The 27080-nt window shown below is 41.7% G+C and overlaps 1 protein-coding gene across 2 annotated transcripts in view; it reads left to right on the top strand.

Moving 5' to 3' along the window:
* SULF2 (sulfatase 2) overlaps window positions 1–27080 on the top strand; it is a 179722-nt gene that overhangs the window by 89304 nt on the left and 63338 nt on the right. The window contains exons 1-3 of one of the 2 annotated variants that reach the window (XM_019539575.1): window positions 7467–7534; window positions 14316–14507; window positions 16329–16568. In XM_019539575.1, coding sequence (XP_019395120.1) covers window positions 16334–16568 — 235 coding nt within the window. In that variant the 5' untranslated portion in view covers window positions 7467–7534; window positions 14316–14507; window positions 16329–16333. Of the gene's footprint in view, window positions 1–7289; window positions 7535–14315; window positions 14508–16328; window positions 16569–27080 lie in introns of those variants that run through there. The other variant, XM_019539574.1, reaches the window with a different exon arrangement.

Raw genomic sequence — 27080 nt, forward strand, 5'->3', positions numbered from 1 at the left:
GCGCCCCGCCCCCCGGCCGTGGGCAGCAGCTGCACGAACTCCGGAGTCCCGGAGGCAGGACCGGCCGCTTCGTCTCGCGGCAAGGCTGCTGAGGCGATTCCTCCCTGGGCGTGTGGCGTGTCTCCAGCGTCACTGGCGTGTGGCTGGTATTAATGTTAGTAGGATTGTTTCTTTCTGGTGTTTCCTCGCCTGCGGTAGATCCGAGTTACCTCTCTAAAACCAGCCGAGGTGGGATTGGTGTTGGATAAGTCTGCAAGGGGGGGGAGGGGGGCTAAGTGGAGGACAGGTTAGGTGACCGTGGGGACAGGAGTGAAGGTGTTACAGAAAAAAACTCGCTTGTTATTTGGATTACGCTGTGTGGAGGAGCCAATAACCTGACCAGACAGGACAGTGGTTCTCAACCTTTCTAGACCCCTCGTTAGGTTCAACGCGCCCCTCGGAAAATGCCAGCTCTTACTTTTCACTTGTTTTTTGACCGCAGAAAAATAATAGAACAATTTTTTTTTGTTGTTGCAAAGAATTCAGGAAGGCCACGGCAGGTCAGGATGATTTTAACGCTGTGGATTCCTATTCGATAACTCCAGGTTTATCTTGTGAAGCATGTTTGCGCACCGACTGGTGTTAACCTTGTGTGGCACCCTTAAAAGGATCTCGAGGCACCCCAGAGAGCCACAGCACCCTGACTGGGACTAGCTCATATTCCAGAGCCTTGTTGTGAGTTTTACATTGGCACGCCAGTGGACATTTACTTCATGGGCTTTATGCTGTGTTTTTATAAGAAATGGTGTTTTACTCTCAAGAACCTGTACTGAACATCAGCCACTGCATGTTTTTTATGTAAAATAAAGTTACAGGTACAGGGAGAGATTTCAGAAAAGAAAGATGGGTTGTCCTTTCTTAAATGTTTGGTGGTTGGAGCCCTGTTTGTACTCACTAGCAGAAGGAAAATAGTTCTAAACACGCTGTCTAAAAATGTGATTCAGTGTTATAATATATCTATCTATCTATCGATAGATAGATCTAGATCTATCTAGATAGATATCTGGAACAGCAATAGTATCTGGAGAAATACTGCACATTTGTACATAAGTTATTTTTTGCATCTATCCAGCTTCATATATATAAAATGCAAGCTGTTATTAACAGTCATGGTTAGCACTAGTTTCTAAATTTGCCCTTTTTTTGTATCCTTTTGAAAATTTATGACTTTTGCGGGGGGGAAATGAAAAAATATTAAATCAAAACAGAATGATATGTAGATTACAATGTGAAATCACAATTCAAAAGGACTTTTGCCTCTGAACATATTTGAATGCAAGCAAGAGCCCTTCCGATCCAAGTGTAAATGAACTTTTTTACATGTAGGCGATAAAAACTGCAAAACATGGTGTTAAAATATCAGAGCTGATTGAAAGCATCAGTGGGAAAGGTTTCTTCTACGCCCCAGTCAGGACAAACAGTAATGACCCAAAACTCAGAAGAACTGAAGTGTAGTAAAAATCATTTAATTGGCAACTTGATAAACAAAATGCTTGTTTAATTGGATTGGTTGCTAGGGAATGGATCCAACATGTTGCATTTCCATGGCTCTGAACATTGGATAAATGGCACACCTAAGTCCATTTAAATAACACACCTGGCACTGACTTCAAAAATATTCAAAACAGTTAACAGGTGTGAGCAATTCTTTGATAACATATTTTTCCTTGCTGTGCAGTTGCCCTATGTTTCTTGTATGTTGCTTCCCTATGCTATCATGGTTGCTAAATGAGTAAAATTTGCCATAGTGATTTTTTTTTTTTTTTACTGTTTTGCACTTCTCATATTTTTAAAACAAGGTACTAAATAAGCAAATTCAAGATGCAGTTACTTTATAAATCTGCTTCATTGAATTAGCTCAATTAAAAACTCAACAGCAGTTGAAATATAATTTTCTTTTTTCAAAAGGGAATTAACTTGCTCCATGTTGAAAGCATGTTTAAAGCAGTGTGAGCCAGATTCTGGATTTACCTCAGCATAGTTCCGTTGACATTTGTGGAGTTGCACAGATTTACATCAGGACAATATGGGCACATCCAGACAAGCACGCACACGTGGTGCTGCAGACTCATCTGTAGCACCACATACCGCACATGCTGCACATGCAGGTGTTCCCTGCATTGCAGATTTGCAGCATGGGGGGAGGGGTTTGACACCAGGAGACCCTGATGTCAAAAAAAACTCAGTGGAAAGAAACGGGGCAGTGCACGTAGCAGCATCATACACTGTCCAAAGCTGGAGCCTGGCTAGCCAGAGCCATGATCCAGCTGCCAGCCAGGCTCCCTGCTGCTGGATCGCTGCTGCTGGAGCCCTGGGAGGCCCTCAGGACCCCAGGTAACACTGCTGGGGCCAGCCCAGGTGTTGGCCTCAGCCTTCCCTCTCCCCCAGTACCATGTGTCACATGCCAAAGAGCATATGCCTGGGCATTCCCTGCAGAGAAGTAGGAAACATGACTGGATCCATCCTATGAGTGTTTCATACTAAGGCCTACTGAAATATTTACCATAGTCATGGGCACTGGTTCAGTTCCAGCCCTTGTGAGCTGTGTTGAGTGCTAGTGTTTACAGCCCACCATTAGCTGCCCTAGTCTGTGTCAGGGCTTGTGCAAAAAATTCTTGTTAAAAACACCGATTGGGATTGACACTAGTGAGACCCATTAAATGCAGTGCAGCTGATTTGACAATGGCAACGAGAAAATTTTTCCAAAGTTTCTCTAACATAGATACCTCTCGAGAGCAGAGCTTGGCTGCATGTGTTTTTATTACTAGAATAAGTGCAGTAAAGATGGCCACATCCCTATGGCGTTTATAAATGTGACTGGTGTTAATGTTTTGCCTTGCCACACAGGAAAAGAGAGTTTGACTGTATTCTTGCTCCCCAAACTATCCTAAGAGCAAATGAGCTAGCTGTATTTAGTGCAGCCTATGAAGGGAGGGAGTGATTTGTTACATTTGCCAGCAAACCACAGAAAACAGAAGACAGCCAAACTTTCCTGTTCCTGGGACCATCCTGTGTTGGACATGCTCACAGATTAACCACAGCTTAGCTAGATGTCCCTTCTAAAAGAAAAACTTCTGGAATATTGGTTGGAGTTGCATATAAAAAATCAGGGGGGGACCAAATTTTGCCAAGTTTGCCTTGGTAATACGGGAACTAGGTACTCTTCTTAGCTTTTCCTAAAAAAAAAAAAGTGCAAATTAAAAACAGGTCCATCTGTAATGTGGAAGTGTGGCCTGCAGAGGCTTCTTGTCCCAGAATACCAGAATGCCTGGACGTTCAGATCCAAATGCTTAGGATGTGTCGGTTGGGGCATTACTGTGAACTCCCTTGGCCTTTCTTTGGCCACCACTAAGAGACCATGTAAACCACATCTCCAACCGGGAATGGGACAGACATTTTAAATAGCCACTTGGGAACTGTTTCTTTTACCAGGTTTACAAAAAATTGGAAACAAGTTCTTTGTTGTGATACTTGGCTAAGAATTAGACACTATGGATGACTGCTCTGAATACAAGTGACTCTTCTGTGACCATTTTGTAAGTTATTTAAAGTTGTTAATTAGATTTCACAGAAAATGTGGAGTTAGTAGTGGCCTGTCTGCTGTGGTTGCACACATTTCAGAAAATAGTTTATTTGTAAAATTGCTTTAAGTGTTCTTACCTAGTTATCACTGTGAATTTTGCATGTAATTATCTGAGTTGTTTCCAAGGGGCACTTACAAGGAACTCATCCTGACAATAACAGAGCCATAACATTAGAAGAGCTTCAATATCCATGAAAGGGAGCGGGGCTAAGGTAAAAATAATTAGCTTAGTAGAAGATGTCTTTTCAACTTACAATTTGGTCTGAGAAGATATAATTATGCTTTATAACTGTAAATATAGTTTGTGAGTAAAATAGCAGTATAGGCACATCTGAAAAAGAATATAATTTAAGTCTTTCAAGACTTTATAGCTATAGGATAGAATAGAGTAGAATAACTTTGCTCAAAGAGATTGTCTTCTAATATTGGATCTGATACAAATATTGGGGGTAACAGACAGTAAAGAAGGAATGAACTGGGGAAGGAAGGAGGTGACTGCAGTGAGGTGATATGGATACTCCTAAAGATTAATGATAGAAAAGAGGAGAATTCAAGAAACATTATCAAGCATAAAACCTGCGTCCAATGGAGCGGGTAGAGAGGTGAGAAGTATGGTCAGACACTACAGTGATGCCCAACTTTCTAAAACCAGGGATAAATAGCACAAAATTCTATCCAGGGGGGCAGCTGGATAGCACTAAGTGAAAACCTGAATAATGCATTTTTTAAATCTGTGCTATGTAATGACGGTACCCCTATTGCCTGCTTTGCATTTTACATGTATATGGGATCATTTCTAAATACCAGAAACTTATTTTGAGTTTCAGAAGGGGATATTTGCTACCAAATACTTCCCAACCCCAAGTTCTCCTCTGCAGAATCTTCCAGGGTCTGCCTCTGAAATACAAATTTATGTTTCCAATTAGCAGGGTACTAGGATGGTAAAACTTATGGGCACCTATATATGTGACAGACTTTTGCTCTGACACATGCTAGTTAGCACCCATCAGAGCAGACTCAACTGATCAAATCTGCTGGAGTGTGCTAATTAGTGCGCTCCAGCAGCCTCTGCATCACGTGTTTTTTCATGTCCCCACACTTCAAAATGGCAGCGGGGGCACTTTTTAACTAAAGCTTGTCAAACAAGCTTTAGTTAAACTGCCCCTGCCACCGTTTTGAGGTGCAGGATGCTGAATACATGTGACACTGCAGGCACTCTAATTAGAGCAGCTCTCAGAGCCACTCTAATTAAAGCACCCCCCTGAGCACATGTATAGAAGCCTTATGTGACCCCTGCCAGTTTCATTACTGCAGACAGAATTCTGAGTATGAGCAGTGAAAAATGAAAAAGACTGATCAGTCTTCCCCTAGTGCATGGGTGCTCAACCTCTGGCCCACGGGCCAAATGTGTCTCACAGAACCTTGAAATACAGCCCGCAGGGCTCCCCATGGGTCAGGAAATTTGGCAGTGGCAGAGAGGTGGGCAGTACTGCCACCCTTCCCCATTGCCAAAGTACTATGTCCTATGGGGCAGGTAGGAACCAGACCACAACTCTTCCCACCCCCGAGTGACAAGATTGGGGCTGGGCCATGCCCATTTCCCTCCACGTGGCCAGGTTGCAGCTGGGCTGTGCGCTATTCTTGCCACAGATCTGGACCGTGCCCCCTCTGCTGAGGCAGCTGGTTCAGGGCCGGCTCATGTCCCCTTCTCTCTGGGGCCGGGCCTATTCTCTTTCCCTCTGCCTGGCTAGGTTGAGGCCAGGCCAAGACCCCTTGCCCCGTGCAGCTGGATCAGGGCTGGACTGCCCCTCTCTGCCGCTAGAATTGGGCCCCACCATGCCTGCTCCAAGTGCTAGATTAGGTCCATGGGCCAGATCCAACCTGCAGAGGGATCATACACTGCCCATCCAGCCTGCTGGCCAAAAAAGTTGAGCACCACTGCTGTAGTATAATATTGGCAAAACTCTAAGGAGCAGCTAAGGTACCAGTTTTGTCTGTAGTTTTTGGAAGACTTTTCCCTTCATGCCAATCAGAGTTATCTTACAAAAAAAAAATTAAGTTCTTCAGAAATTAATTTCATCTACCAATGAAGTCCCTAGAAGGGCTAGCTAGGAATGAATGTTCAACCTGAGTTTGTTCAAGCCCTGTCTGTGGTATATATGTGTATTGGAAATCAGCACTTAATAACTACTGCAGATAGTATAGTTACATGTCTTGTTTAAATTTGGGAACTTAGCGGGGTCTTTTTATGAGTATACAAACTCTGTATAACTTTTCAAACCAATGATTTTTGTCATTGCTTGAGAACTTTCTTAATCAAGCTTTAACCCAAGAAACAGACTCTGGAACAGATGAACTAATAATGTTGCTATGAAATAATTTACCAAAGGAAAAACAATTTCCAAATTGCTTTATAAACAGAATATCAAGCTTACTTTATAGGGTAAAACACACTGTTCTTTCTGCTCAGCCACTTCAGGTCTTTACAAGAAGCAGGCTGTTTCCCTTGTGTAATTTTTAATTGTTTTCTACTGCAATACAAGAGTTCATTGACACCAGTCCAGGGAAAGCCAGTACACAGGGAATTCATCAAAAATTGACTCATTGATCACTTGATTTGATGAAGTAATTAGCACTAGATATTTTCTGTATAGTTTCTCACTGGTATTTTGATTTCTATTAGCAAAAGAAAATCCCTTTAGGGGAGAAGGTAACCAACTAAAACTGAAATTTTCAGATATGCCCCAAAATGTTTATTCATTTAATTGGGCTCTTCTCATAGGAATCAGTGGGAGTTCAGCTACTGACTTCATTGGGGGCAGTTTTTAGGGCTCTATTCTTTGGGTAACAGCCACAAGCAGTTTTAATCAGTAATACTATTCTTGATGTGTGCATTGTAAGAGTTTGCAGGATAGGAGCCTTAAATTGTAAATACAAAAGACGTTTGTCTAATTTAAAAAAAAAAAAAGCAAATTCTGTGAAAATATCAGGGATCTGGGTTTTCTTTTCGCTATGGAAAAACATGGATTTTCTCCTTTCAAGGAGAAAAATGCAGATTTTATTCTTTTAAGGAGAAAAAATGTGGGAAATAGCAGGTTTCCCCTTGCAGGTTGGCAGAGTTCCAGCCTGCAAGGGGCTGCCCGAGGCCTGGGGGAGCAGGATGCAGGGGGTGCCACGTGCATGTGTGTATGCACATACGAATGTGACAGCCAGGCATCATGGAGAGCAGCTCTCACAGGTAAGTCAGTGGAGGGTGAGGGGAGCAGATTGAGGCCCTCATAGTGAGGGAGGGAGAGAGGGAGTGAGATGGGGCTGCTAAGGGGGAGCAGAGGGCTGTGGGCCCTGGCTCCATAGCCCTGGCATTTGGGAGCCCACTTTAACAGGGCTGGGGGTTGGGTTCTTTTAAGAATTTGTTCCCCTGAGGTCATGAAATTTATGCCATGTTTCAACACTGATCAAAATTAATGGCAGATTTAAATAAACCTTTGCAAAAATTCTCTTGCATGTTTCTACTTCAAGCAGGTGCCAAAGTGAAAAACAACAAGACTCCTGTTTGTTTTTTAGGCATCAGGTGTGTTGTAGACTTAATCCTCTAAAGAGCACTTCATTGATCATTTGAAAGATTTTGACATAAATGTTTACCTGTTTTCCCCCTCTTTCACATTAGATCAGCAAGTAAAGAAGGAGTAGAAGGCATTATTCCAACTTGTTTGGAGAGAACACAAAACCAGCACAAAATGGCACAGCATAGCATTGTCCTTGGATTATTCATGATGACTATTTTGTCACTGTTGGATGGAAATTCAGCTTTCCTGTTAAATCAGCGTCTGAAGGGAAGATTTCAAAGGGATCGCAGAAACATCCGCCCAAACATCATTCTTGTTCTTACCGATGATCAGGATGTAGAACTTGGTAAGAGCCAAACTCTAATTTCACAAATACTGTATTGCCTTTGATTGTGTTCAGCTTCTATTCTCTACAGTCGTGGTTTAACCTTACTCTGCAGATAAACTTTTATTTTTCAGTGCAAAAAGTATGATAGAAAAAGTGGTAACCCATCATTAAACAGAAAACACTTTCCAGTAACATTCTAAATCAGTGAGAGCAAATGTATCATCAATTTAAAATTTAAATAATTCTGTTTCTGGAGATTACATCCTGTTTTGGAAGGAGAACAGAATTTTTCTGTTTGTCCTTATCTGCATATATAAACTGTGCTTCCTGGAATTTCATGCCCAAGTTAGGAAGCTGCGCACAAAAAGAGTAGGTTTAGATGGCAAGCTACTTAGATATGTAACTACTCAATTGCCAAATTAAGTTTCATAAAACAGAGGCATAAATTGTTTTTCTCCCCATTCTAAATGTTTTATCTCAAAACGTTATCGAAAATATTAAAATCGTTTGGGTTATTTTTCACATAGCTATGAGTATACTTGAGTTTTATCCTAGAGAATTTAGCACCGAAGATTATCCTACTCTGATAATCCATTTTACTAGTAGATGCTTTAATTGAGGAAAGAAGATTAAGATTAAACAAATTCTTTGTGTAATGATTTGGAGCATTAATGAGGTTGACAGGGATTTTTCTAATAAGTTTCTCTTTGCAAAATGTTACATATCAAGATTAAGTAGTGATCAAAAAACAATTTTATGTTAGTCGCTTGATAAATTTATAAATGGGCTCATAAAGCCTAGCTCTGTGTAAAATTGAGAGTTGGGGTGTGCTTGTTTCTTTTGACCATTATCAGAAACCAAATGTTCAGCCCAAAATATGTGAAAGTTTAGAAAACAAGTTTTGGGGTGTGGGGGAAATGTACAGTCACAAAGTATAGAGATGCATCGATACATCAGGCCAATATTGGATTGGCACTGGTATAAAGTAAATTGACAGTATTAATGGCAGTCGGCTTTTTTGACTGATGGAGCCAATAACGTCACCAATAAATGTCCGTGTGTGTGTGTACACACACAGCATGCATGTGGCAGTGTGGAGTGCAGAGCAGCTTCCAGCTGGTAAGTCCGTAAGTCTGGGGTGGGGGGGGAGGAAAGGAGGATGGGGAGGCAGATTGAGACCCCTGTGTTGAGGGAGGGTGTGGGCCTGGGGCTGGGACAGGGGCTGCCCAGCTGGGTCAGGGCAGAGCACGCGATGGAGCTGCAGCTTTTTTTTTGGGGGGGGGGGTTCCCACTGCTGCGTGGACCCCAGGACAGCTGGGGGCGTGTAAGCCCAGATGTGCAAGTGGGGCAAGGGTGGGCTGGGGCCAGGGCTGTGCCAAGTAGTTCCTAGTCGGGGGATGGACTGGGGCTATGCCTAAGGTGGGAGGCAGCGCTGAGAGTGGGACTATGGGGGGACTGTAGCCATCCCAAATTTTGCTGTAGCCTCTCTCCATAACTCCCTCCCAGTACTGCCACCACCCAGCCCAAGTGCAGCACTGGCCCATCCCCCCCACTGGAAAGAACCTGCCCCCAGCCTCAGCCCCAGCTCACAGTGGCTTGACCCACTCATTGATCTGGGAGCACACGCCCCCCATGCCTTTCTGGGGTGCGTGTAATGGCAGGAGCCATCCCTGTGTCCCCCTGGATGAGCCATGGCTCCATCCCATGCTCCACCCTCGCTGGACAGCTCCTGCCCCAGCCCCACTCCCTCCCTCATCACGAAGGCCTCGATCTGCCACCCCCCTCACCTCTTCCCCCACAACAGACTTACCAGCCAGATGCTGCTGTCCATGCTACCAGGCTGCATATTGGTGATCGTATCGGTATCAGCTATCTGTATCAGCTCAATAAATCTCTATCAGTGCACCCCTAACAAAGTGAAGTACCTTTTGACAGCTGCTTTTCTAAGCCAGAACTGCAGTGTGGCAGCATGACGCTGTGTTTATAGATGCTTCCTTTTCATCAGTATTTCTGCATGTTATAGAGCATATCGCAGTGTCCCATTGGTTCCAAAAGTGATTAGAAAATGTTCCACTATAAAAAGCTAATGAATCAAACCTTAGTTTAAGTGAGGCAGAGTCAGATGGGATTTTTTGAGGGACAGTAATGTTTTTAACAGTTAGACAAACTGTTTCAATAATGCATATCCAAAAAACCCAAGTACATTATCTCAGAGTCTCATGTGACTAAAGTCCAGAGGGTGGTCCTAAAAAATTCATAAATTTCTATTTATGCTGGCCTGCTTGTCTCTGATGCAATTGTCAAAGTCCTCTGGGCAGCATACTACCTTTCTCAGATAATCTGATGTTTCTTTTCAATTTCAAGCATAATGGGCATGTGTCCACACAAATTAGGATCTGGCCTGGAAAAAAATGCATTTTTGTGAAGCCAAGGTTTGTTATTAAACATGTTTCACTAATGCTTCATGAGGCCCGATATTTGTTTGAAGTAATTGTTATTCTTAACTGATCTGACAAATCTTCCAATGTTATCAAAACTGCCATTTGTGAGTACTGGGCCTAGTGTTCCTTAAGGGAGATGGTAACAACATGTCAATTGCAGTTTATTTTATAGATTACAAATACTAGCTAACAAAATCTTGGGAATTTTGGAGGTATAGTAGGGAAAGTTGGGCATAGTCAAGACCACCAGTATTTCTAAGAAAATCCTGTGGCATTGGTGGCAAAATGGTGTTTCCTTTCATGGTGCTGCTAAAATTGTTTTATGGCTATTCTGAAATGAAAAGAAAGATGAAACAATCTCAGGCATGTTAACAGCCTTCCCATTATTTAATCTAAAAAGTGTTTAACAATATAGCAGTAACAGGTGTGGTTTGCAAGGAGGAGATGCAGACCATTCAGGAAAAGGCTCAACTTCCTTTCTTATTTGCACGGGTGTTTAATCATGATTTTTATTCAGGAAACCAAACCCTTGCCATGGATTGAAACAAGGGAGAAACTGTTGAAAAGGCTGTATAATTCTTGATTCAAAAGAGCTTGAACAAACTGTGGTGGATACAAATGAGAAAAGACAACTTTCTCCTTATCTCTCTTCACAAGAAGACTAGTAACAGTTTACCCAGCTATATACAAGTGACACGCAGTCACTTGTTGCTCTTTGTGTCAGAAGAGCCATACAGAGAGTAGTGGACAAAGTGATTCATAGGAAAGAAGAGGGGAAATATGTGGGCGAAAAGGTACCCAATGGTTAGTTTTCCAGTTAAATCTGATTATCCAGACTATCATAGTGCCAGTGGGCCCCTGCAGTATAGATTCTAGGGTCTTTTGGATGCTGTATTACTATAGTTACAGCAGGTCAGCAAAATCCACTTTCCTCTGTTGTAGAAAAAGAGGGCTTTGGTTACCTGCAGGATCTGAGCTGCGTGTTGATATATGCCATGCTGAAGGAGTATAAATTTTGCACAGAAGACAATGTGCCTGTCGGTGGTCCTAACCAGAGAAGAGAAGACCCGTTAACAGCTTTTAATGACAAAAGGGGGAAAGAAAAGAAATTGGGGAAAAATTGTATCTTGAATGGTTCAATTAGAAAGTAAGCATAATGAAGCGAGGTAATTAGCATTCCAGGGGTTGAGCATACATGTCCACCTACAGGTGTCACCTCTCAAATTTAGCTTCAACACAGATGAAGTCACTTGGGGCTTAATTCAAGCTCTTCAACAACGGAGCTGCCAAACTCTGACATTAATTGTATGATCTCTGGCAATAAAATGTTAGTTAATGAAAAATTCAATATTACTTCTTCAAACAGCTGCTAAGTTGATTAAGGATTTTAGCAAGTTTCTACTATTAGCCTGTGCTGAAGAATTCACAATAAATCCTTTCTTCAATACAGTCCATTACATTTGCATATCAAACATTCATATGTTCCTCTCTTCAAGAAGTGAATGTATTTTAAATATAACAAAAGAAACTATAATGTGATAAATCATACAATTTATTTTAGAATTGTACGCCGTTACAGTGTACTGTTGTTGATGAGCTGTGAGAGACCAGTAAAATAGTACAGGAAAAATAGTTTCTTAAATGCTAAAATTTGAATTTAATGTATAACTGGTACCCTGTATTTGTGATGTGATTGCATCTGTTGCAAAATATGATCAAGATAAACTTCCTTCATGTTGATAACACTTCTAGTGCAACTGAACAGGTCCCAAGGAAGATGATCCAGCCATACTGTGAATACTTAATAAATAGAACTGGGCAAAAAATATGTGGGAAACAGTGTACAACAGTGCACATTTTGGAATTCTGGTACAACAGTAAAAATGTGTGCTGTTTTGCTCCACAAAAACAGCTTTGGCGTGCACACCTAGCCATTTGTGTGCTAGTCAAGTATCTGTACATAACTACAGGTTTCCCTCATTTTATGCGGGTTTTGTATATGTAAATACACTCTTATGTGATGACCTTTTTTATACCCAAAATTCATTGTATGCGAGGTAAATTCATTTTTATGCAAACCATGTAGTGGAAGCCCGCAGTCAGCTGCTGTGTGTGGTGCATTGTGGGAAAGACAAGCAGCAAAATATAGTTTCCTGTGTGGATCTGTGCTCCTTGCTCATTGACTGTGACATGTGTTTCTGTAGTTGCCATCCCCATTACAATAGTGCCCTGTGCTTGTGTGCACTGTCTGCTGTTAGTGAGTACCAAAATTGTCTTGTAAAAGTGGTAGAAATGGGTCTGGGTGTCAGTACAGATGTCTTGGAACATCTCCTTTTTGTTGCATTGTAAAGTGGGTTCCCTTTATGCGAATTTGAGTTGAATGCTGTTTTCCAGGAATACATGTACAGCGTAAAGTGAAGGAAACCTGTACCTGTTGGTATGTGTTGTCTTCAGATTTACGTACAATGTAAGGTTTTTTAAAAGCACCTGATGAGAAGCTTGCACTTCTATTGCATCAGTGCAACAAAGTTCTCATAGTTTCTTAGTGTGCCTTGTCATGAATTGCTATTAGAAAAACTTAGGATAATTCTCCTACATACGCCATGCTGTGATTTTAATGTTTCTGTCAGTCTTCTTATACATGGTTTTCTTATTTTTGAATGACGTTAGAACTCTTCTGTGATATGCATTTCTCTTCTTCATCATATCCTTGGAAGATACTGCAGCACTTACCATAAGATGGGTATTTATTCTGAAATCTTAACTGTGCTGCAAAAGATCACTACTGTTGTCATTTTAACAAACTTCCTGGTGCCTGAGATGCCTCTGTCTTCATGTTCTGTTATAACTCTTCCATCATTCATGTTCAGCAGAGGAGAAAATAAAGGACTTTCTGACCCTTAATGAAGGGAAAGCTTCCTTCCTAGATGGTGTGGAATAATTGTTAGTGCAAAAAACAAAGGGCTCTAAAAAGGAGTGACTTCTTCAGGGTATGCCATTGAGCTTGCATAGTTCCATAAGTGTTTCCTCAATGTCAAGGTTCCACTCAAGGACTGTAAAAAGTTTGTTCATTTTTTTCCATTATAATATTAGTCTAAACACTGTTGTCAATGATGTAATGATCTCTGAGGAAAGACTAAGCAAAAAAACAAAAAAAACCAAAAAACCCTATGAAGTCCGGACTAAATCTCAATCTAGTTCCTGTTTTTCTTTGTGTCTTGACCTGTTGGATCTTTTTTCAAAGTCCTGTAGAGTGTCTTTTTATAATTCGCCAAATATTATGTGCTTAATAACTAAGTTACCTTTATTTTTGTACCTGTGATTTCAGTCTTGTAACAGAGATCTTTTCTGAATAAAATATTGATGCATGAAAGTGTAACTTCTCTTAGAACATAAGAATCTAACTAATGAAATCCCAAAAGGTTTCCCCACTTGAGAAAAGAAGGTTTGCTGGTTTCCAATTGCTGCTTAACACACAAGTGATGTTGTGTCATAGAAGAATTCAATTTCTACTTTCTTTTATGTCACCAAGTTTATGTTGGAGGCAGGAGGAAGAAAATAAGTTTTGGTTGGATGGCTTAGCATTGTTTAAAATATTTAAAGCTGGCCTATTTAAGATTGCATGGAAGGGGATGCTGGATTTTTACCTTCCACTGATCTGTCACTCTGCATTAGTTCTCAAGCTGGGGAAGAAGATTAGATCATATGTTTTTATATTAAAGACTGTTGATATATAAAGTCTTGTCATTACAACAGTTTTATTGAAGGAGGTTACTGTCCCCAAGGGGAGACTTAACATGTAATATTATTTATGCACAGATGCCGCTGTCGTTTAAAGGGGTTGTTAAAATTGCATTTAGGAGTAGAATGACAAAACATTCCTTCAGCCTGCTTAATTATTTTTGGGTTAACTCGTAAGACAGAGCAGAGCAGATACCTTCACCTTTCAGGCTCACATGCTGTACAGACGGCTTTGTTATAACTGAGGTTAGAGGAGACTTTGAAGAAAGGGGAGACTGCTGCTAAAATGCACAGTTTTCTATCTTGTGATCACAACAAGGTCTTTCTTTGTTTGCAAACTTCTTCTTAATATGTTCAGTATTACAATTTCTTCTGTATGGGAGCCACTATATCAATGGGTCCTCCTTTCTATGAGAGAGAATTCTAGGGATGAGCTGTGGCCACTTAAAAAAAACTCCTTAACAACTGTTATTTTTCCCTGTCAAACACACGATGGTCTCAAGAAATCTAAAGACTTGGGAATTTTAAAATAAAATGACTAGTAAGAGGAATTAGTCTCCCTTCATGGAACCAGAGAGTCAATTTCCTGTATGGATTTCAACCATTTTTCCCTCTAGGTTTTGACTCCTGGTTGCATCAGTGTGCCCTGTATCAAATCAACTCACTGTTGCAATTTCATAATGAAATCTCTACCTAAAGAGCTTAGAAGAAATCTAAACCCATTATTGATGGAAACAACATACAGTTTGTGCCAGATGGTTGCAGGATGCATTGATTAAAACTGAACCATTAATCCAACCCAACCTTGGGTAAGTTTCACTGTACTCTAGCTCCAGTCCAACATGAAACCTTATGCTAATCCTGATGTTGTTCACAATATTCTCTACTGATATTTGGTAGAAGAAGGGTATGATCATGCAACATTTGCTTTGTATCAGTGTCTATTCTGTTCATTTTTGAGGGGATAGTGTTGGTCACATGTGCTATTTTTATGTGCTTTGAAGATGAAACTTCTTTCCAGGGCAAATGTAGCCCAGCAGCAAGTTTCCTCCATTGGTGTCCTGGAATCTAACCTAGAGGGATCACCTTGGTACAGGAAAGAGGAAACTCATTCTCCATGTACTTTCAACCCTGGATTCTCTGTACAGACAGGCAATAAAATGTCAGTTGTGAAAGCACTTTCTGTAAAGTGGATGTCTCCCCACTAGGAACTATGTTGACTCCTTGTATATAAGAAATGAGTAGCCATTGAATGCCAGTGGCATTTGGTCATTGTTGACCTTGGCTGTTAAAAGGCTTTGTATCCCATTACCCTGAACTGTCTAAATCTCCTGTGATGTAAACCTCTTAGTGTTAAGAGACTTGTTATGGCCTTTACTATGTTACCGACCTAATGTAAAATCAGTGAGGGGCCATTGCTGTGGAACCAAGCCCCAAATCACTGTAAAGTAAAAACTATGACAGAGGTGGACTGAATTTTAGTCTCTTGTAGTACTAATACATGAGGCTGACCCGTCTGGGTCAAATTGTGACAAAATTCGCTAGATGGATTCCTTATGTTTTGTTCATCGCTTTCTTGTGGGGTACAAGGAGAATGGGGTGGCAAGTTCTAAGCAACCTTACCTGCCAACAAATGAGGGAAGGAAAGAAGAAAAGAGAAGATGATGGCCTTGTGTCAACTATTTTTTGGGGGGGTTAAATTGCTTCCTGTATGGAACCCCAGCCAAAAGCTAATGCTCCACCAAACTCCTCAAAATAAGGTGCAAGCCCTATTTACTAGAATCTGGGATTTCATTCATGGTTAACTCCATGAGCAGTACCTGTGGTTCCAGAAAGACCACTTGCAGAGTATTATACAACTCAGTGGGCACGTCTTCATGGGCTGTTCAGGCAGTTGAATAAACTAGCTCAGTTCACTCCAGAGTTTATTGCTCCTGAGCACACTGTTTGCACATGCACCCAGGACTGCAGCATGTTGAGCTGAGGTGGAGCAGCCCCAAGTTGGCTGGGGATGCAGGGGATCGGGCTGCCAGCCCAGGGTTGCTCTGACATAGCTCAGCATGGTACAAAGGGGCTGGTTGGAGAACACAGGTGTTTCAATGTGGGGCTAGCCAACACGTAGCCTCTGCACTGAAGCACCCTTGTGCCCCAGCCAGCCCTGCCAACATCTACACATGCATTTCAGCGGAGCAAATAATTCCACTGTAGCATAGCACTTGTGTTTGGCAGTACTGTCCTACAGCGGAGTTAATTAATTTACTCCATCCTAATAGCCCTGCACATGCAGATGCTGAAGTTTTACTGCAGAGCTAATTAGATAACTCCGTAGTAAAGGTCTTGTGTAGACATGCTCACTCTGGCAGAATTTGGACCCTAGTTTGCAAGATACTGAGGCATCCTGGTGTTGGATTCCCACAGATGTCAACAGGGCTTAGTAAAATCTCAGCTATGACTTCAACATTGGGCCCCGTATGAGGATCCTGATAACAAGACAGAATCTTTTATTGGACTTGTGCTGACTAATACCTTATAACGCCTTTACCGTATCAGTTTACAGGGTTTTGTTATGGCTTGTTTTAACTGAAAACAAGAGAAGCCTTTGTCAGCCATGGATGGTTTTCTTCTTTCAGGTTCTATGCAAGTGATGAATAAAACGAGGCGGATCATGGAACAAGGAGGTGCCCATTTCATCAATGCTTTTGTGACGACACCAATGTGCTGCCCATCCCGCTCTTCTATTCTCACCGGAAAATATGTCCACAATCACAACACCTATACTAACAATGAGAACTGCTCCTCTCCATCCTGGCAAGCTCAGCATGAAATACGCACATTTGCAGTGTACCTCAATAACACGGGATACAGGACAGGTAAGGCCAATGTACTAAATGGTCTTTAACTGACAACTGCCACAGACCTTACTACACATGGTGGTATTGGCACCCATTATTTTCTGGTCAGCTGAGCAATATGTTTTCAAAGGTTGGGGAAGAGGGAATAAGAGGGCTTGCTCCAGGAGCTGAATATCTTAGCTAAGGAATGAATCCAGGACACAACAACCTAGACGGGACTGGGTGACTTGCCAGTAGGCTCCCTGCATGCGCCTAACGTACATAAGACAGAACCTTCAATGATACTGAAAGACAGTGTGGAGGAAAGGGTTTCGGAGTAGACAGAGGAGATGGCATTCCTAAAACGCCTAAGTTGTTAGTTTAATAAAACTGGAGGAAGGAGAGAAGGGGTTTCTTGTTCAGTGTATGGTGGGGGAGCTTTGAATTGGATTCGTTACTATGGAGATGATAACCTGTTCTCATACAGAGGATTAAGGAAAGATTTCAGGTGAGGAGTGAGCAGCAGGAGTAGAACTGTTGAGAAACGTAAGATCCTGTTTGCATGCAAATACCCTTACTAATGAAGAGGCCGTGAAGTAGAGCGGTGGAAACGTGAGTTTCTGTATCACACTCGTTTCCTTTTATGTAGGCATGCAGTTCAGGACCTTGCCCATTACAGTGCCACTGTCACACTCTTGAGTTTACTTGTGCTGTGTTGCTCATTAACACCTTGTTATAGCATGTCAGTAAGCAGGGTTTCAGAGGGAAACATAAGCCTGAATATATTCATGTAGCTGTCTGGGTCAGGGTCTGTCACGTACCATATGTTTGTACGGCACTGGCACAATGGGGCCCTGACCTGGGTTTGAGTCTGCTAGGCACTACCACATTATAAATGTTAATTAGTTATTACAGCACATGGGCACACTGGGCTCAGATTGCAGAAGCCAAGTTTCAAACTAAATTTGGTCAGTTCCTCCCGAAGTAAAGACCTGTGTTAGTTCTGAAAGAAAGAAGTAGGGACAAAAATGAATGTCTTATAGCTTGATAGCAATTTCCATTCACTTATCATTTCAGGCATTAGTACCTGTGACTGCATATCCATCAAGTCAAGGTCAATGATTTCCTCTTTATAATGCATTTTGTCCTTTGCTGATATTTGATCATTATCATTATTATTAAGGTAGTCAGTGGCCATGTCACAAGCAACTTCATCTCCCATTGATTTCAGCAGGAGTTGCAAACATTCAAAAGTGTCATGATCTGTCATGATTTGGACCCCAAATTAAAAATTATGTCCAATTATTTTTCCTTCTAAATAGTAAAATGTACAGTTTTTCCCTATTAATGTGCAGACCAATTTTCTTGGGATAATTATTGGCATGTGCAAAAATGCCACTTTTTTGAGTGCAAACTATGACTTGTGTGGTGACTGAAATCTTCAGTACACGCAGGCAATCACAGGGTTTTTCTCATCAGACTTACTCAACAGTAGCCGCAATTAGTGACTGGTTGGAATTCTGGACTATGGTTTTATTAAAGGGCTTGAGTTCCCTGATAAGGGTCCACAGCTGTGTGTGTGGGCACATTTTACTTACTTCTTCCAGAGATTTTATCAGATTTACCTGCTTCACTAATTCAGTAGAAAATAAGTTTTAAAAGCTTTGAATGCTCGGCATCTCATATTTTCCAAGCCAGTTTTATAGTGGGTGTTTTGGATCTCATCAGTAAAACCTCACTGAAATGAGAAGTCTGTATAAGAGTGGCTGTAGGAGTGAGCAAGGTTCCTGATTCACGAAAGTACTTGAGCACAAGTGTAAATCCTCACAGAGCTGCAAAACACAAGGGCAATGGAGAAGGGGAGGAAAGGGGCTATCTGTAGCCATCTAAGCCCACTGTCCACTCATTTTGCTCTCTTGCTCTCTTCTGTTCATGCTCTTCTTCACTTTATGTTCCTTAAGCTTCCCTGCCTCTGCCCTCTTTCATGTAAGTTTGTACCTCCAGCTGTAGTTTTTGTGGTTTCAGTCTCCCTGCATTTTGGTCTTCTTGCAGAAGAGGATTCTCACCCCCTATAGGATCTTCCTACCTGCACTGTGGCATTTTTCCAATGGTAGTGAAATCTGGTGCTTTGTATTTATTCAGACTTGTGCAGTTCCAGCTAGATTCATGCTGCTGTTGAAACTACTGGACAAGTGCCACTTACGCGTGGGCAGAAAAATCAATATGATGCAGGATTCTCCCACACTTGGTCAACTGGAAAAAGTGTGGGAGGGCATAGAAACAGCATTTGCCACAAGCACTTCCACACGGTCAGTCTTTCTGCAGTTTTGCACTTTCTACCTGTCTGTGATAATTCAGAGGATTTCATTGTATTAAGCACAGAAACACGGTAAAAAAGAGTGACATTTTGGTCTTATTTGAAGTCATGGGGAGTTCCATCAGTGACTTAAATAGAGCCAGGATTTCTCCCAGCATGCAGAATACTCAAGCTTCCACCTTTGTATGGATCAGTTAGAATAAACATAGGGATAGGCCAGAGCTTGATTTTTCCGCCCCCCCCCCCCCTTTCTTTCTGCCACTAAACCCCTAGAGTCTGAGAATATATGTGTGCTCTCCTCAGCATTCATTTGGATTACAGTCTGGAAAATGTCATCATTGTAAGGGGGTAACCATGAAGGCCGGGTTGTTCTCTCTGCAAGCCCAACTCTGTACATTCTGGCTCTCTGTATCTTAATCCTACTTTGGAGAGTGTCTCACGTCATTGCCTTATTACATATTGTGGGAAATTATGCAGGAAGGACAATTTAAGTAAACAAGCATGTCGGCTGAAAAATTAATCTGTGGAAAGCTGGTGAAGCTCTGCTGCCTGAATCATCACTAACCGAAAATAGTGGGCACCAGTGCTCAGTCCCTGAGCAGGACATGACTAGAATGGAGGGAAAACAAAGAGATCCTGTAATAAACATTTCTGAATGTCAGAGAATTAACCCTGCCAAAAGTGCCTTGTATAAACATTTATAAAAAAAAGTTCTGTTTTTTTTAACACATGCTTTTCTTTCCAGGATGCAGCGTTTAAAATGCATGATGCATTGTTGTTTGTTTATGTCCTTCAACAAATACCAACAATTTATTTTGTAACACAAATCTAAACTTTTCCTTACATGTTACTTAATGAGAAGAGCTTCCCTCTTCCATTTGTTTAATTGTTTAATTAAGGGGTCAACAAACTACAGCCTACAGTCTGGATCCAGCCCATGCAGCCTTTGGATCTGGCCCACAGAGCTCGGGCTTTGGTGGTGGGGGGCTCTGCCTGCACTACATTTCAGTTAGGCACCTGGGGTTTTGGCAGAGGGAAGCTCCCCCAGGGTGCCTACAGATGTTAAGGGCCCCTCTCTAACTCATGGCCCTTTATGTAAAGTGCCATGAATTAACCCCCCTGTTGGGTCAGGGGTGGGGGACTGGAGCCCTGGCCAGCAGTCAGGGGCACTCCAGCAGCTTCCAAGGATGTTGCTGAACTGCCCCTCTCCCAAGCGGGACAGGGAGAGGAAAGGGAAGCGGCATTGTAGAGCTGCCAGCTGCTTTTGAATGAGTGGGGGTGGGGACTGTACTGGAACGGAGCCCCCCTTTGCCTCACAGGCCTGGCCTGGCCCGGCTCCCCCCAGTACGTGAGCTGGGGGAGTGGGGGGAGGGCAGCTGGCCACTTAAAAGCAGCCAGCAGCTCCATGCTGCTGTTCTCTTTCCCCCTTCCTCCCCCACTCCTAAACAAAAAATAAATCCTGGAGGGAACTCAAGTTCCCTAAGGTGCTTTGCTTTACAGTGCCTTAACCTAGTACTTTATTTGACCAAGGCTAATTTTTTGCATGATCAGCCACTTTAAAAGTGCTCTGCAGCCATGCATGTGCATAAAGTCACAGCTGTAGACCGCTTTCAGGGACTCTATCGTGTAAAAAATGTCAGTGCTGCATCACAGTCGGGCAGCAGGCAGAAGCAGTGGAGGTGGGTGAATCTTAGTGCCTGCTTACCTCAGACCTGAGCTGAGTTGTTCTGGGTCTCTCTGCCAGTAAAAGTTGCCGCTCTCTGGTATAACTCATTAGGTTAAATTAAAATTGGTGACTGATTCCTAGAACATTTTGTGAATTATTTCAGCCTAATCTACAGGAAATGAAAACACATGCATGTCTTATGACATTCAGTAGGATTAGGAATGATGAACCAAATCCAGCCCGGTAGAAGAGCACACTGTCAGTACTTACTGTGCATCTTGCCCCACTGTTTTTGGCGACGCTAAGGACTACTTGTGAATTAGGATGTCGAAATCTGGCCCTCTGACATTGGGTTCATACTTGAATTATACAGAAATTTAATACTATTTTACAGTATTCATGTGTTAAGAATTCATAGAAATATTATTAGAGGTCTGTGTGTACCATAAGTTGAAATTTCCTGGGAATAAAGGTAATAATCATACTTAGTTCCTTCACAGGCTTTGCAATAATTAACAAATTAATTCATTAAAATTCAGTCGCAATCTTCCATTTCCTCCCATTAATATTACACTAAAAAGATACAGTGGCTGACTGCATTCAAATAATTATTTTTCCACTTCACTGTCTAAGGCTTTGACATTTCAAAGTTACTTTTACATTAAAGTCTGAGGAACAGGAAGAAGGCTGTTGGTAAATGTTTATTAAAAGAGGAGTGAACCAGCAAAATATGTGGCTGGATTGTAATGTACAAATACAAGCCAAGAGTAAAATTCTGAGTTTATCAACTCCACAAAGTTTGTACTATTTGTATTATGAAAGTGTTTAGGCCAGTGCTTTTCAAATTCTGTAGGCTCAAGGCACCCCTCAGGAAATGCTAGTTCTTAGCTTTTACTTGCTTTTTGACAATGGAAAAATAATAGAGCAATTCTTCTGTAGCAGAGAACTCAGAAAGCCCACAACAGGTCAGAATGTTTTTAACAGTAGGGATTCTTACTTGTAATCTCTGGGTTTATCTCATGAATCGGGTGTAGGTGTTTGCACACCTAACAATGCTTGTATTGCACAGCACCCTTAAAAGGAGCTTGTGAAACATGAAGGTGTTTTGGCGTTCTTGTTGAAAATCACTGGCTTAGGGAATCCAGTCTGCAATGTGCAAATGGCACACTGCCTTGAAGGGCTTATGATGTAAGCTGTAGAATGATAAGTGATGTGCTCAAGGTCATATAGCAGATCACTGGCAAAGCTGAGAATAGAAACTAGGTCTCCTGACTCTGTCCAGTGCCATAGCTGCTTGACCATGCTTGTATACCTCTAGGACAAAGCCTATACAAAGGACAGCAGAATTTGCCATCAGTGAAGGACTGAGGATAAATGTTTCAAGTGTGCCTAAAAGATTTAGGAGCCTAAGACTCATTTTCAGAAGTGATTCTGACTATTAGGAACCTAAGTGTAATTGGTTTTGCACTGGCTTTCAATCTACACTGAGTCACTTTTGAAAATGAGATTTATGAGCACCTATACACATGCAGTAAGGCTGCTTCGATGCACTGTAATTACAGCAAGTCGGAGCAGACTGGATTAATTGAGTCTTCTGGGGCGTGGTAATTACCATGCTCCAGCAGACTCCAGCATCTTGTGTATTGGCATCCCTGTGCTGAAAAATGGTAGCCCTGGCACTTTAACTAAAGCTTATGCAATTACTTTTAGTAAAAGCACCCCTGCAACAATTTTTCAGTGTGGGGACGCTGATACATGAGATGCTTCGAGTGCTTTGATTAGAGACACTTTAATTAAAGTACCTTCCTCCCCCCCCCCCCCAACCTAGCCTGGAGTCCAACATACTGTTGTTAGCATTTGAGATGGGTTCACTAATGACTATGGAAATAAACCAGAGGATGTGTCCCTTCTGCCTAGCCCTATTCTTTTCCTTTTTGCCTAAATATATCCATTTTCAGTATGAAACATTGTGGATTATCAAAAACATCTTGTCTTTTTTCCAGCAATTTACCCGTCTTATATGATGTCAACTTCAGCATTTAACGTATAATGGCTTTGTCATATTGATTTATCATTTCAGCCAAGAAGCAATTTTTAGTGTGGTATTTCTTCAAAAATAGGATTCTTATCTCTCAGGATTCAAAAAAGAGCCACCACCCCCCACCCAGAATACTTGTACATTATCAAAATGTTGTCAAAATTCATATTCAAGATCATTTAGGATCTGTTATTTACAGATAAAAAGGAGCCATCAGATTATTGTATCTACCTCCTTGCAAGGGAAGGATGAATTGGGTACTATACATGATCATAGCTAAAAGACTGAGATAATGTTCTGTCTCCCTTCTAAGACAGTGATTCTCCACCAAGTGCTGTGGCATCCTGGTCTGCCTTGGGATTCTTTCAGGCATACCACAGAATTTCATGCAGAGTTAGCATTATCGGGTATACAAACATGATTCACAAAATAAAACCAACACTCATATAAATAGTGTTCATAAAATTCTGACCTGTTGTAATCTTTCTGAGTTCTTTACAGTAGAAAAAGCACTGTATTGTTTCTCCATAGTCAAAAAATGCATAAAAACTAAGAGCTGGAATTTTCCAAGGAGTGCCTTGGGAAAGGGTGTCTTCAGCCTAAAAAGGTTGAGAACCACCTCTCTAAGATCTCTCTGTCTGTCCATTCATACAGTTATGTACATCACAATCCCGTTCATATCTGAGTATCTCCTTTTTTGATGTTTTTCTCTGAACGATTGTTCTTTTTGGAGCACAGCTTCCCAAGGCTGCCCTCTCATTATTTTTATAACTGTAGAGGTTAGGTTGACAGAGTAATAATGTTACAGTGGAGCTCAAATAGGAGTTCCAGTGATAGCATGAATGCAGATTCTAAAATCTGCTTTTCTCAGTGCCCCAAAACGTATGAGACCCTTATTGTTATACTCATCTAGTAAGAGCAGAAAGAGTTGGATTGGTAGGTAGTGGTAAAGCCTGCCTGGGCGTATCCAGCTCAAAGATGAAGGAATAAATCTTCTGATATCTCTGAACTCTGGCACCTGGTAAATTCTAAGATCAGCAGCTGCCTGTAATATAAAACTTAATGGAAAGTATTTCCTGAGGCAGGATTGAACGTTGTAGAGAACTGTAATGCTTTCCTTGTATATGGGAGGGACAATGGCCCAGTACTTACGGTGCCAGCCTAGTGCTTGGGTACTACAGTTCAGTTTTCTACTCTGCAACAGACCTTTTCAAGAGATCTATGTCAAGCAAGTCAGTTAGTCTTTCTTGTGCCTCAGTTTCCCTTCTGTGAAAAGGGAAGACAGCTTCTTTCCTACTATATAGTGTGTTGTGAGGATAAATAAATATTGTGCGAAGTACTTCAATACTGAGGGCCATATAGGTACCTTGGATAGATACATGAAGGACATAGAGGTCAGCTGTTATACATGTCCCTGGTGCCAAGATTATTTCAGAAAAGATGGAAGAGGTGAACCCATGGAAAGTAACTGTAGAAGATGAGATTTCTTCTGTCTGGATGGAGTTATAGCGAGAGAGAATTTTGTGGTTAGTTTGAATCAGGGTGGGAATTTTCTTTTAATTGGGTCCAATAAGAGTATATTGTTCCCTTTGCATATTTATTTATGAACTAATGTTTTCCCTAGTGCTTCTTCCAAGTGCACTACTAAATGGAAAAAAAAAACTGGGTTTCATTTCAAGAGGGTAGATGTTTCTTCTTGCACAACATAACCCGATATTTTCCCAGAGTTTGGCAGTCAGAGACTTTCTCCAGTCTTGCAGACAAAATGGCATTGATTAAAACTCTAAGATTGAACTTGTGCAAAATGAGTCAATGCTGACTAATAAAGGTTCACTGTAAGCCGTCTAAGTCTTTTATTATACCACTTACTATTAAAAAGGTTGCCAGTCTTTGACATGGTTTTTTTTGTGTGGGGGGGGGGAGGGGTATTGGTTTATTTGAGGGTTTTTTTAACATGAAGGTACAAATTTGCATCTGGAGACCAAAGGGCTCCTGTTGTAAAAGTAGATGGTAGTGGTGGTCTTTTAGTCACTTTTAGTGTACAATAAATCACCATGCTCCCAGGCATCTGTTTTTGGGAGTACCCTGGGTAAACAGCAGATCAGGATAATCACAGTTGGCAATCCAGTTCTGTAAACGTATGAGTGGACTGACCTAGAGCAAGATTCTGCATTCCAAAAACAAGCTCTGAATTACAGTTTGAACCTTGCTGCTTTCCCTTGTGCTGTCAGGTTAAAAACAACACAGTCATGATGTTCTCATTGGCTTCCATAGAAGTAGACTCTGGTCCACTGACTCCCTTGGGATTCCTGAAAAAGGCAAGCAGGACTTGGATTGTTAGCTCCATTTTTCTGTTTAATCCTTGTTGACCATTTTGAAATATTTGGGTAAAAGTTTTCTGTTTTAATTGGCTCCACCTGTTCCCCTTGAGCCAGGTGGGTCTGATAAATAGCACTTGGCACTGATCCTGGGCTGCAGCTGAGGAATGAGAGATGCAAACTCAGGGCGGGCGGGGGTTCAAAGGTATTGTAATGCTTATCTTTGTGTTCACGTAGTCCTGGGCCATATGTGCTTGAAACTGGTTCCTTAGCATAATTTATAGCAGCCAACAGACTACTCCAATTACAGTGTTTCCCCGATGACCTCATGAAGCTGTTAGTGCAATCAAGGATTAGCAGAACATAGGGTGACTTTTTTTCACCTTAGCTACATCTCCACCAGCCTCAGAGAGAAGGGGTTACGTGTAAGAGCCCTATTCTGATACTAGTGGTTTCCTCTACAGTGTGGTATGGTACACTGGCCTTTAGTTAGGCAGCTTTGGGCTCACAACGTATTGTAATACACAGGAGAATCTGGACAACAATGTCCCCAAACTTTATATACTTTATACTTCTCTCTATATATCCTACCTGTTCAGGTGCCTCTTTGAGGATGCCTGAAAGCACTGACTTCAAGCAGACCTTTCACAGTGTTAGAAATAAGCAGAGGGCCTAAACTGAGCCCTCACCGCCTGAAATGAATGGACTTACAGGGGCTTGAGAGAAAAGTGTAGCCTTAGGGTACTTTCCCTTCTACAATTAATGATTTAATGCATAGCTGTACAACTGGAGGCCAGCAGGCCATATACAGCCCCTGAGGGGTTAACCTGCAGCCCCTGAGCTTCTGGTTCAGGCTTTGTTTCCCCAGCCATTCCTACTGCTGTCAGAATCTCCTGCCTCCCTCTCTCTTCTCTAGTGCCCACTACTTGCCTCCATCCCTGGCAGTGTGGCAGGGCAGCATGGCCCACAAGGCTGAGGGATCCACATCCGGGGACCCAGGGAGACCTGGGAACCCAAGTGCAGTGCCCTGGCAGTTGCCCATGTGGCTGCAAGCAGGGGCACCCACACATTGTATTGTGGTGCTGCTGGATAGGCATGGGCACAGTGTGGCAGGGGAGACGTGCAATGTAGCATGTCATCCCTGGCTACTCAGAAGTTGAACAGCCCTGATCTAATGTATAAGAGCCTACTATATACTGGTATTCTCTGTGCCTCATTATCATGGTTACTGAGAGATTGACATGAAGTCCAGATCTTCTAACCCTTTGCATCAGAGCTTAAATTCCTATTGCCACGAAAAGCTAAAAGACAGCTTTTCATTGTTTGGATTACACAATTGGTACTAGCTTTCCAAATGTTTCAGCACCCAAGAAACTGAGGCCTCTTGAAAATATGGCCACTTCTAGCGTTTTAATCAAAGGATCTGATCCTTCTCTCACATGAATCCGTTTAACTCCGCTTTAAATCTATTGACTTTCTTGGAACTGCTACCAGTTTCCAGTAGTCTTATTGGGAGTGACTCTTGAATTTGACCCTTGGACTTATTGTTACTAGTGCACATAAATATGAGTCTTTCTGAAATTACACCTGCCTTTATCTGATTGTCTTTTACAAAACAGAAGAGTATCACAAAAAATTCTGGCTAGATACACAGCAATCAGAAATGTAGCTTTTTCATTTAAAACTGTAATAGATGCAGACGTCAGCTCAATCTCTTGACCTAGAAAAAATAGTTCTAAAAACAGATATGGAACAACTAAGATGAATAAATAAATTCATGTGGAAAGCTTTAAGATTAGCATATCAAAACATGAGCAAGTGACTGAAAAGATAGCTTTTAAAATATGTGAGAATGAATACAGTGCTCTATAAAGTACTTAAAATAAGGAATACAGAGGGTTAAGGGAGTCAACCTTTATTATTTTGGGAACATGAGTATCATGTAGTTCTGAATGCTAAAATTATGGAATAGTATAAATTAGAGGTGAGACAGACCTGTTAGGCTATCTGCTTCATCGCAACCAAGACAGGATTGCTCCATAGGATGTTTTTTTTTCTAGTGCATAGCCCGGTATAGGTTTAAATATCACAAGAGATTTTGCTTCCGCTACGTCCCAGGGGAGAAACCATTCCACAATGAAACATATCTCTGTCAGGAAGTTATTACTGATATTCTGCCTGTGCATTCCTATCTTGATTTCATCCTATTACC

The sequence above is a fragment of the Crocodylus porosus genome, unplaced genomic scaffold, assembly GCF_001723895.1.
Source record: "Crocodylus porosus isolate Cpor-Errol unplaced genomic scaffold, CroPor_comp1, whole genome shotgun sequence".
Lineage (NCBI taxonomy): Eukaryota > Metazoa > Chordata > Crocodylia > Crocodylidae > Crocodylus > Crocodylus porosus.